Source organism: Tetrao urogallus (genome assembly GCF_951394365.1).
Source record: "Tetrao urogallus genome assembly, chromosome: 25".
In the NCBI taxonomy this organism is placed as follows: Eukaryota; Metazoa; Chordata; class Aves; order Galliformes; family Phasianidae; genus Tetrao; species Tetrao urogallus.
In genome coordinates this window covers 3890292-3902210 of record NC_136838.1, presented here as the reverse complement: position 1 = coordinate 3902210, position 11919 = coordinate 3890292, and the positions used below count along the sequence as shown (strand labels likewise).

At 49.0% G+C, this 11919-nt stretch overlaps 1 protein-coding gene across 1 annotated transcript; it reads left to right on the top strand.

Annotated features, from left to right (window-relative positions):
* Window positions 1–78: 78 nt before the first annotated feature.
* MAU2 (MAU2 sister chromatid cohesion factor) lies at window positions 79–11569 on the top strand (the record flags this gene model as incomplete). Its single annotated transcript, XM_079546671.1, has 19 exons — window positions 79–504; window positions 587–604; window positions 780–845; window positions 1367–1462; window positions 2491–2585; window positions 3100–3127; window positions 3522–3677; window positions 3818–3964; window positions 4424–4514; window positions 4829–4932; window positions 5892–5969; window positions 6408–6473; window positions 6741–6824; window positions 7184–7233; window positions 7464–7541; window positions 7977–8088; window positions 8636–8726; window positions 10049–10176; window positions 11235–11569. The coding sequence occupies 19 exons, from the start codon at window positions 79–81 to the stop codon at window positions 11307–11309; spliced, it is 1989 nt and encodes a 662-aa protein (XP_079402797.1). The 3' UTR covers window positions 11310–11569.
* Window positions 11570–11919: the final 350 nt, after the last annotated feature.

Sequence of the window (11919 nt, the reverse complement as noted above, 5' to 3'; positions counted from 1 at the left end):
CCCCGCGCGCGCGCCGCTCCCGCCCCCCCGGCCCGCCCCTTCCTCCCCCCCCGCCCGTGTTGTCGCGGCGGCCCTGAGATGGCGGCGGTGGCGGCGGGCGCGGCGGGCGGAGCGGCGCCTCAGCAGCAGCCGCCTCCACAGCAGCAGCCCCAGCCGGCGGCGGGCGGCGCCGCGGGCTCCGGGGAGGCGGGGGGCGGCGGAGGGGGCGCGGGCGGCGGAGGAGGAGGCGGCGCGGGGGGAGCCGGGCCCGGCCCGGGGTCGGGGTCGGGCGGCGGTGCGGCCGGGGGCGGGGGGGAGTCGTGGTACCTGGCGCTGCTGGGCCTGGCCGAGCACTTCCGCACCTCCAGCCCGCCCAAGGTCCGGCTGTGCGTGCACTGCCTGCAGGCCGTGCTGCCCCGCAAGCCCCCGGCCCGCATGGAGGCCCGCACGCACCTCCAGCTCGGCTCCGTGCTCTACCACCACACCCGGAACGGGGAGCAGGCCCGGGGGCACCTGGAGAAAGCGGTGAGCGGGGGGGCCGCGGGGGGCGGGGCGCTGCGGGGCGCTGGGCGCTGGGCGCTGAGCTGACCGCCGTGTTCTCTTGCAGTGGCTGATCTCGCAGCAGGTATCCTTTGGTGTCCGCCTGAAGTCGCCCCAGATGAGGCCCGGCGCTGGGACGGGGAGCGAGTCCCGAGTTCTTTAACGTCCTCGTGCGGCTGCGGGCTGCTTTCTTAACGCGTGTGTTACAGTAAGGATTGGGGGTGCCGCTGTGAGTTTTTACTTAACTCAGATGTTGTCAGATCCCGCAGTTTGAGGACGTGAAGTTCGAGGCAGCCAGCCTGCTGTCCGAGCTGTACTGCCAGGAGGTGAGTGCTGCGCTGTTGCTGGAGGCGGCACGGGGCTCCGTCTGCTGCTGTGCCTTTGCTCTCCGTGCGGGGTGCGGCTGTTATCGAAGGGGTTTGCCGGCTGTATCCTGGCCCGCATCGATGGAGAAGTGGCAGCGGGATGAGGGAGGGGTTGTTGTGCCCCTCTACTCTGCCCTCGTGTGGCCCCACCTGGAATACTGCATCGGCTTCTGTGCCCTCTGCTCGGGAAAGCCGTGGACCTTTGTAACACGAGGTGCTCAGAGGGCCGGAGTGCCTCTCTTACAGTGCTGGGAATAGTGGGACAGTCGTCAAAGAAGCTAAATAGTCTGATGCCTTTGAGCAGACTTATTGTTGCGTGGTCTTGGACGTTAAAAGCCTACTTGGGTTACTTTTCCTATTTTAAATTTCCTGACTTGGGAGGCTTTGGTTGAGGATCAGCACAGAATGCATCTTGTTCAGAAGGCCGGACGGCGCTCAGGGCCTGGCTCTTGTGCTGACTTGGGTGTGTGTTTCTGTTTCAGAACTCGGTGGACACAGCGAAGCCTCTGTTACGCAAGGCCATCCAGATCTCACAGCAGACTCCATACTGGCACTGTAGGCTGCTTTTCCAACTTGCAGTGAGTGACGTCCTGTTGCTAATTGGGAGTTCTGTGTAGCACTGTGGCTGGGAAAATGGCTGGAAAGCTGTGTTATGTGAAGGATGTTGGACACCTCTTTGTGAGGTCCTTCACGTAACGCAGGTGTTGTGGTTCTTTATTTTTTCCAGTCATCAGTGGAGAGACAGATTTGAGGGATTTAATTGCTCTTTTGAGGTGCTCTGTGAAAGAGGGCAGTTTCTGTATGATGGCTTCTTAAGTCACCTGTGCTTGTGTTTCCCCCCCTTCCTGATGAGCTTAAACAAGCAGACCAACTTCCTTGAAAAGGAACTGCTGAGCTCCTTTATGTAGTTTGGGAACGCTGAGCAGAGCCTTTCCTATCGATTAAAGGACAAATGTTTGCTTTGCAATGAGTTAATGCCTGAGTACTCACAAGAAGCTTAAATGTTTTTTCTCGGTGCCTCCCACTGAATGGGATCCTTTCTTGGAGCTTGACATTCTTTGCTGATTTCTTTTCTGTGTGGTATTTCCTTTCTGGCTTTTGCTTGACCACAAGGGTCTGTATGTCTCACTGCCTCAGTGGTGTTCTTCTGCCCTTGTGTGGCTCTCTACCTGAGTCTGGAAAACATCTGAAATTTGGGAGATTGGAGGGAGGAAAGGCTGCTGTGCAGGCTGTGCCATCCCTTCCTCATCACCTGAGTCGTGCATTGCAGAATCCCTCTGCTCCTCCTCCTGGGGAGCATTCCTTGTGTGTCTGTGAGGTTGGTTGTGTCTGAATCGATCCTCCCTGCTCTGCACGTACTCTCAGTAAATTGCAGCAACTTGAGGGTATGAAACCTGGCTGAGAAATTCCTTCTGAAATGTCACAGGCTTTTTCTGGAGAATGCAAAGCGCTCCTGGAAGACGAATCCAGAATGAGACAAAGTAATTAATGTGTCAGTTCAGCAGTTATCGCGTGTAAAACACAGAAGTAATTACATTAAAAAAAAAAAAGGGACTATTAGACTCATTAAGGAACGCTGACCTTTTCTGGCCTCTTTTTATTTCAGCAACTACATACTCTTGAAAAGGATTTGGTATCTGCGTGTGACCTTTTGGGAGTGGGAGCAGAGTATGCCCGGGTGGTGGGGTCAGAGTATACCAGGTGAGTTCCTCCCAGCTGTGGTTTGTTCCTTCTCTCAAGTGATGTTTTGGGTTGTTCTTATTTGGATTTGTTCTCTGTTCTCCTCCGTTCTCCTCTTCTGTTCTATCTGTGAGTAAATTAGAGATGTGGGCTCTGATTGCCACGTGGGTTTTACAGGCAAACCAATATTTCTGAGTGCTCTCTTAGATCTGAGAGTTTGTTCAGCTCTAATTTTCCTGAAATTCAAATCAAATGAAAATCAATGATGTCTGCAAAGACGTGGCTTTTTGTTGTTGTTGTTTTCCGTACTGAACTTTGTTTACTGTCTTTCTCAGCAAAAGATTTTCCATTAGCCTTGCTTTGACCTTAGCAGCTACTGCAGCTGGGATGGTCTGAGGGCACAAAGCTGAGAGGTTGGCTTTGTGGCTCCTGGTGCTGGGATCGGATCTCGCCATCTGGCTTTTAAATGTGGGGGGGGGTTTAGGGGGGATCTTGTGTTTCCTTTGGATTATGACCTTATTTTGTTTCATTTCAGAGCACTGTTTCTGCTAAGCAAGGGAATGGTGAGTTGGATGGGCTTCTAAATTTTTAACTAGTGTGGTACAAGCTAGAAGAGAATGCAACCTATCTGAACGTCAGTTGGTTATTTGGAGGTATCATCTGTGCTCTGTGTGTTCTGTTCGTGTGAGCACAGAACTGAATGGGCCCAGAATAAGCCACAAGTCTGTAGGGCTCTTGTGAATGGGTTCCTCTGCTTCCTGTTACAAATGATGACAAATGTGTGGTTTCTAACTGTGAATTGTCATTGGGACCCTTGGAATTCAGGATGAAAAACCTGCTTTTGCAAATAGAGGCCTTTGAGTCTAGTTTTATTGGAAAGAATGGATTTCAGTGTGACTTTGGTCTTTGAGAGTCTGAACTGCCAAGCACGACATTGATTTGTGTTTCGAATTACAGCTCCTTCTGATGGAACGGAAGCTGCAGGAGGTGCACCCTCTCCTTACCCTGTGTGGGCAGATAGTTGAAAATTGGCAAGGAAACCCCATCCAGAAGGAGTCGTTGCGTGTGTTCTTCTTGGTCCTGCAGGTCACACACTACCTGGATGCTGGGCAGGTGCGTGCAGACTGCGAGAGCTGGGCCTGACTTGAGTTCATGAGTGTGGATTATTCGTTGCTTGGCAGGTTTTCTCAGCTCAGTGAGCGTTCAGGTGAGTGGGATGCAGAACTGTGTCTGAAGTGCATCATCTTGTGCAGGTGAAGAGTGTGAAGCCGTGTCTGAAGCAGCTTCAGCAGTGCATTCAGACCATATCCACGCTACACGATGATGAGATTCTGCCCAGCAACCCTGCGGATCTCTTTCACTGGCTGCCCAAGGAACACATGTGTGTGCTTGTCTACTTGGTGAGCAGCTCTTTTTTACTTCATGCAGATTGCTGATGAATGAGGAATTGCTTAAAAGTGGTCTGAAAGCAGCAGTGATTGATTCTGCAAAGCGTGCGCTGCTTTGCATTGCGCTGACAGTTGGATTCTGACACAGCATCTGTGAGAAAATTGCTTTCAGTGACGTCAGTGTTTGAAAAGACTGTGAGAAACCTGGGAGCTGGAATAAAGCTTCATTAATATCGAGCCAGATAATTCTAGGGGAAGGTTTGATTTTATGTTGGCTTATTTTTATCAACAGAAGAGCAAACTTGACTTCACCTTCCTGAAACTGGTTGCCCCACTTCTTGCATGTCATTTTGTTCTCAATTGATATAAAGCCTTAGCTTAAAATGATGAGTGCCTGAGGAGTTGTGTGAACGCTCAGAGCTCTCCTCTGCAAAGGAAATGTTTTGTAATCTTTCCTGTGTCCCCTGGCAGGTGACAGTGATGCATTCCATGCAAGCAGGGTACCTGGAGAAGGCTCAGAAGTACACAGACAAAGCACTCATGCAGCTGGAAAAGCTAAAAAGTAAGTATAAGGATGAGAATTTGGCTGATGCTGCGAGATTCCATTACTTGTTGCTAATTTAAATTAAAAAAGAAAACCAGCAGACCTTTCCAGCTCGCTGGGACGGCCTTCCTGTCTGTTTCTGCTGTATCTGAGAACTGTGCTGGGTGGTTACTTTGATTTTCTGAATGCAGAAATTGGAATTTGCACAAACAGCTCTTTGTGCTGAGCCACCTGCACTATAAGGAGCTGGCTGGGTGCAGGAGGCTCTGTGTGCTGTGGCTGTTCGTATTGCCTTAACTAAACTTACCAGATTCCTTTTGTTCCCTCTTCAGTGTTGGACTGCAGTCCTATTTTGTCATCTTTCCAAGTTATTTTGTTGGAACACATCATCATGTGTCGGCTTGTCACAGGACACAAAGCCACAGCGTTGCAGGAGGTAAACACAGGCTTCAAGCATTTCCTTAGCTGCGGATGTGTGCAGTAATGACTTGTGAGATTGTGTTTCAAGGATTCTTGGGCTCAGATGGGGGTTCCAGCAGTGCTAAGCTAACAAACTCCATCAGGCCTGATGGCGCTGGGTAATTAGCCACCTCTTAATTTGTTTCATTCACCAATGCTTCGGAGTTGCTGGTGGGGTTGACAGGTGCTGAGCAGTGGCCAGAAGTGATCCCTTCTTCCTGGTCGCAGATGGCCTGGTGTCTTTTCCCTCCATTCAGGGCTGAGGGCAGCTCTTAACTCTTCCCCTTTCATTTCCTCGTAATGTTCCTGTCCTCCTCCTCCTCTGTCTTTAAGGCTCTCTGACTTTCTGTCCTTTCTTCCTCTTAAGTCAGGGGGAAAAAAGGAGGGGGTCAGAGTTCTCTAATGGAAGAGTACACTGCGCTTTCTTTCTGTTCTCCCAAGCATTTTTAATTCCTGTCTGCCCCTTATTTATAGGATATGCTGCTGCATCATCTCAGCCTCTGTTGTCAGCCTTCACGTGAATGTGTTTGGGGGAAAATCAGCTAAAAGAGCAGTGCTGGGCTCTCGGTGCTCCTCGCAGGCACGTTCCCTTTGGAAGAGTTTGATTCCAGCTTTTCCATTGTGGCTCAGCACAGAATCTGAGCATTTCCGAGCAGATCTGGCATTTGTTTGCAGGTGGTGCCACCGTATGGCAGAGCTGCAGCAAAGCAGATCGTTCCAAACCAGTTCCTGTGTGTGTGTGAGTGTGGGAGGAGCGTGCACAGAGCAGCACATCCCTCAGCCCAAGGCACAGCTGGCTCTGCCATCACTGAAGAGCAGCACCGGGTCCTGGAAGCGGTCGCTTACCGAGTGCTGTGTGCGGTGCAGTGAGGTGGACAGAGGGCATACATCAAAACAGAGGAATGTCTGAAATGGGTTGTTTTTTTTTCCTAACAGATCTCACAAGTCTGCCAGCTCTGCCAGCAGTCTCCCAGGCTGTTTTCTAATCACGCTGCCCAGCTGCACACTCTGTTAGTAAGTGTCTGTGATAAGAGGGAAACGTGTGACTCTTTGAGGCCCGTGCGTTGAACAGTCACCAGCTGTGAGGTCACAGTGACGCAGGCAGCAGAATTTCCTGCTGAGCAATGGAGTTTGCTTTGCTGTTTGCCTGCCCTGCTGTGGGGACTCACAGCCAGCTCCGCTGTCAGAGTCTAAAATCCCCTTTTAAAATGTCCTGTGCCATGAGAACTGGTAGGCAGTGTAAATACACAGGAGATGCACTGCCTGTTTCTCAGAGCATGCTGTGGGAACTGGGTGTGGGGACAAATAGGAGCAGCATTGCTGTTTGAAAGTTGTAAGAAATTAAGAGCCTTTTTTCAGCCAGATATGCTGATTTCTGGGCATGCTTGCCTTCTTGGCATTCTGGGCTTGGAACAACGTGCTGTTACCTTAACAACATCATGTCTTCTACAGGGGCTCTACTGCATTTCTGTTAATTGCATGGACAATGCAGAAGCACAGTTTACTACAGCACTGAGGGTAAGGTTTTTCTTCTCACAATGTGGTGGCTGGGCTTGTGATTGTGTGGGGCACCAGATAGGTGAGGCCGAAAGTCTGAGGACTGTATTAGTTGCATTAGTTCAGATTTTCCTCTGCTGGCCAGGGTTCAGGACAGGGAGAATTTGTTGGTAGCTAAAAAAATCAGGCGTCAAATCTGAGCGTTTTCTTTCTTTTTGTGTGTATTAAAGATGGGTTGAAGTAATTCTGGGCTGGGTGCTGAAGTATTTTGACTGTGCTTTGTTTTAGCTCACTACACACCAGGAGCTGTGGGCATTCATTGTGACAAACTTGGCCAGTGTGTACATCAGGGAAGGCAACCGGCACCAGGAGGTGAGCGCTCACTGCAGCCTGCCTGCAGCTCTGCACAGGTTTCCCTTTTCTGCATGGTTCCTTCCTGGTTTGGACTAACAAACAAACCTGAGACAGCGTTTGGGTCTGGAGAAGTTGAGTTAAATGACAGCTAAGGATTTTCTGAGGAAGCATGAACAGTTTATAGTAATTTTTATGATGTTTCAAAGGTCATCTCTTGTACAAAACTCAATTCTAGGTCCAGAATGGACATTTTCAGTGTGTTTGTAGTGACTCGAATGTTCTGATGCGAGGTGCACCTTGTGTCAGATTCTTGCTGTCTAAACCATCAGCTGTGTGTCAGAAGCACTGATTGTCTTTTTTCCCCTCTCACTTTGTAGCTTTACAGCTTATTGGAAAGGATAAATCCAGACCACAATTTTCCTGTGAGGTGAGAGTTCCAGAAACTGTGCTGATGTTGCACTGATGATGGTAATACTGGCTTTGTGTCGGGCTTTATTCAAAGAAAACAGAATAATCCTCTTCTTTTCAAGGTAGAAGCTCTGACTGTGTGTTAAACGTTTTGTGCAGAGGTTTGGTTATGGGGCTCAATCCCTCACAACGTGCCTGTGCTGTTTGTCACTGCAGTCCCTCAGTGTCAACGTTCTGCTTTGTTTGTAGCTCCCACTGCCTTCGAGCAGCAGCTTTCTATATCCGAGGTCTGTTCTCCTTCTTCCAAGGAAGATACAACGAGGCAAAGTGAGTACGAAGCGCTGCGCCTGGGAGGTGGGGAGGAGGAAAAACCAGATCAGGATTTAAACTCAACATGAGAACCCGGAGGCTTTGCTTTCCAACCTCCTGGGTTCCCTGTGGGTTTAGCCAGCCTCCTGTTTCGCTTGAGGCAAAGACTGTTTTACATCTCTTTTGCTCTGAGAAACACTTGCGCGGTGTTCTGCAGTGGCCCATCTGAAAGAAAGGCTTTTCAAAGGGGGATGTGTTCAAATCCTTCTTGCTAAATGAGAGGTGAGGTTGGGAACGGAGTGTTTTGGGCTTTAAAGTCACCTGCAGCACGCAGTTATTCCTGGGTGCTCCTATTTGCTGATGGGGTTCATTGGGTTCTTAATGACATTTCTTAAAAACCTCAGGGAAAGCAGATTTTGGGCAAACGCTTCGTGTTGTGCTGTGTGTTGGCAGGAGGTTTTTGCGAGAGACGCTGAAAATGTCAAACGCAGAAGATTTGAATCGATTGACAGCATGTTCCCTGGTGCTCCTGGGCCATATATTCTACGTGTTAGGGAACCACAGGGTGAGCCTTCGTGTGTCTGCTGCTACCGTGTGTCTGAGCATTGATTTGCCAAATCGGGGCGCTTCCTCGAGTTGTGTTTAGGAGTGTTTGTGTGGAGGTGCCCCACTGGGAGCTGGCAGGACATGACACCATTGGTGCACGCTGAGCAACTCTTTAACAGAGCAGCAGTGTTTGATTCCTGTTGTAGAGATGCCTGAAATCACTCGGGGGAAACAAAAGAACAGAATGAAGGACAAGGGGTGTCACGCAGTGGGATGGTTTGGGAGGAATTGTGGGTGCGAGCTCTTCTGAATTCTCATCATATGCCAGAATGTGTGAAATATTTCTGTTGTCTTGCACAGGACAGACAACATCATTCCTAGGACACAGCAAAACTCCAGACAGCTTTAGATGATGTTTGGGTTATTGTCCCGTTAAGATTTCAGCTTGCTAGCTAGCAATTAAATTAGGCAAAATTTCAGTCTCAAATTCAGCCTGTCTTCAATATATTACATATTTGCAAGGGGAAAAAAATACATCTTTGATGTTGATGTCTGCTCTTCACCAGGAAAGTAATAATATGGTAGTGCCAGCCATGCAGCTTGCAAGCAAGATCCCGGATATGTCTGTGCAGCTGTGGTCTTCAGCTCTGCTGAGAGGTGAGTGAGGAAAATGTGTTTAGAAGTGGCAAGGATCCGTTGCTGCTCTCTGGGGTCAGTGTGGAGATGCTCACTGTGCAGACTGGGTGCCTGGCTGTGCAGAATGCTGTGACTGCATGGGAAGGGCTCCAGGTTACAGCCAGGCAGCATCCATGCTGTTGTCGCTTTGCTCTGACTGCAGCTCTTGCTGTAGTAAACATTTTATTAAGCTTTGCTTCTATGTGGGGGCCTTAATAAATACAGGAGGCTGCTGTATCACTCATACATAAATATTGTTTAATCTGACTTACATGGGCCCCAGGATGCTTTGTTCAGATATTGACCAGCTTCTTGGCAGACTGTCAGCATTAATGCTGCAATTGATTTGCTTTCACTAGAAAATAAAGCAGTAACTCTGCCCCTTTTCCAAGAACTCACCCCACACTTTCAGTTTCCATTAAGCTGTCGTGTTTGGTGCAAGGATGGTGCTGTAAACCAAGCACTGGGCCAGGCTTATGTTCTGCTTTGCTACTGCCTGTGCTGCAAAACTGCTTCCAGGCAATCGAAATAACTCGTTTCCAAGTGGTGGCTGACATACGAAACGTGCCAGCAATGATGATGAATCTGCTGTAGATGAAAGGCTGCCCCTTGTTCAACCATTGCTGCTCCTGTCACGGAGGCACCATTCCCATTCTGCTTTGGTTTTTTAAGAGCTTTCCCATGGAACTGCTAGATTCTCTTTTGAAGAAGAGGTGCTCCATCAGGAGCAGTGGAATGCCAGCACTTGTTCAACAGGAGCTGTGTGCCTCAGCCCTCGCCTCTATGCTGCTTATCCCTGTTAGCTAACACTGCAATGCTTGGTGTGTTACCAGTCTGAAATCTGGCTGAGCAAACACAGGAGACAGTAGGACCTGCATTGGGGATGGGCAGAGCAGCAGGCTGTGAGGGCCTGAAAGCAAAGGGCAACGAGGAGGGAGAATAACTCAAGTGCTGCTGTGAGGTGCGTGCTCCAAACCAGCCCTCGTTCCCACTAGATGGTGCCAGATCACAGAGTGACAGCCTGCAGCACCGGGGCTCTGCGGGGTGAGGAGGCGCTTTCCTCCTCGTCCAATTAGTGTTATTTGAATGATTGGAAACTGAAATAACATCGAATCCTGTGTGCTGCCAGGCCTGTTGGAAGGAGGAAGGGCTCGGGTTCTTCATTGCCCCTGCCTGTTCTGAGCGGGGTGGCCTTGATGTCTTGGCAGTTTAAATCATTCATTCATTACTGTAAGGGAAGAGTTGTGTCACACAGAAGTCTGAACAGTGGTTCTCAGGGAGTAAATGAAGCTCTTGTCCTGCAGACCTGAACAAAGCCTGTGGAAACGCAATAGATGCACACGAGGCAGCACAGATGCATCAGAACTTCTCCCAGCAGCTCCTCCAGGACCACATTGAAGCCTGCAGTCTTCCAGAACACAATTTAATCACGGTAAGCAATCTTCATCTCCTGGTTATGAGCTCTGTTGAGGCAGGACAACGTGCTTTGCTTTCCTTTGATATCCCTGTGAGGTCTTTGTTTCCTCCAGTGGTTTTGTTGGCACTCCAGAACTTTCTTTTCATGCCTTTTGTAGCAGGTAGCCACTTCGTTTGGGTGAGAGCTGCTACTTTTGAAAGAAAATTAATGTATTCTCAGGTTTCATTTTAATGTTCAGATCCCCTTCTTCTGGGGAATGCTTTGAGTACTGCTCTAAGAATGGTTTCTATTGATATAATTTTAGTGTTTGTGGGTTTTCACCTTTATCTATAAATCTGAATTTCCAGCTAATGACGTTTGATGTTTAGCTGCTACCTTAAGGGGTTCCTATTTTGGACTTCTCACTTTTAATGTTGTTCACAAATACCAAAATGCTCTCTTATGCTGCAATTCAGCAAGGGTGAAAGACGGTCCATTCTTTTAGACCGAAATAACCTCCAAATGTGAATCTGGGAGGCGAGGAAACCTGACATCTTTTCCCAACATTCCTTTCATGGGAGGAAAAAAAGGCTTTTGCCAGGATGAAGCAGATTGCTTTGGCTGCAGAGGGATGGTGTGCTGTGCAGCCCGGGTTGGTGATGCCCACAGCCTGTCCCCCTGAGCTCTGTTGACTTTGTTTGCCATTGCTGGCTTATGCGTAATCCATGCTAGATTAAAAATGTGGAGGTGGAGGAGGATTAAAACCCATGAAATCTGCCTATTTCAGGAGATTTTGATAAATTAGAGAGGAAAGCATGAAACGGGTGAGAACCAGAGGCTTTTATTCACTCTGGAAACCCTACAGCTGCAGTGTAGAATGGGCTCAGAAGCATCTGAATTGAGGTCTGTCATTCGTGCAAGTCACAGTTTCCCCTGCTCCATGTGTGTGACAGAGTCCAACCTGATGCTCAGCTTGTCATGAAATCAGTGATGACCTCAATGTGTGTGGGCAGCTCCTTCCTCTGGCCTTGCTGCTGCTCCTCCCCTTCCCAGGTGGTGGCTGGAGGGTTTTCATGCTGTTTGTTATCTTGCAGTGGACAGACGGACCACCTCCCGTACAGTTCCAGGCACAGAACGGACCCACCACCAGCCTGGCCAGTCTCCTGTGAAACACAATCAGGACAGTGTGTTTAATAAGAAACAAACCAACAAAGAAACAAACAAAAAGCCAAAAAAAAAAAAAAAAAAAAAAAAGGAGAAAAACTCATTGCAAAATCTTTTCTTCAAAGAAAAGGCAGCAAATTCCTCTTCTAGCGAGGGCCTTGTAGGAAACTGCATAAAGACAACATACATTTCATAGACTTGCAAAGTGAGAAGGGCATTTTGAGCTACTTTTACATAACGTGTGTGAATATACAGCTAGAGTGTATATACCTACTGGTTTTAATCTGTTTTCCTCTTACTGAGAAGTAAGGTTTAGTCCAAAGGACGCTCGTTCCTTAAGCTGTTAGACTTGGGTTTTTAATTTGTCACAGAGAGTTGAGAGGACTTGCACAGTTCGGAATGCCAGCTGTACTCTAAATGCTCAAACCTCCCGAGTTACAATGCATGCCAGTTTTAACATCTTCTGTGCCCTTCCGCTCCTGGGAACAACGGGATTCAATGCTGACTGGCTGTAGGTGCCCTAAAGTTCGACGCTTGGTTCTCATTGTGCGCAAGCCGCCTTGCAGCGCTGAGGGCGGAGGGATGCGGCTCTCACTTCCTTGGCAGGAGCAGAGC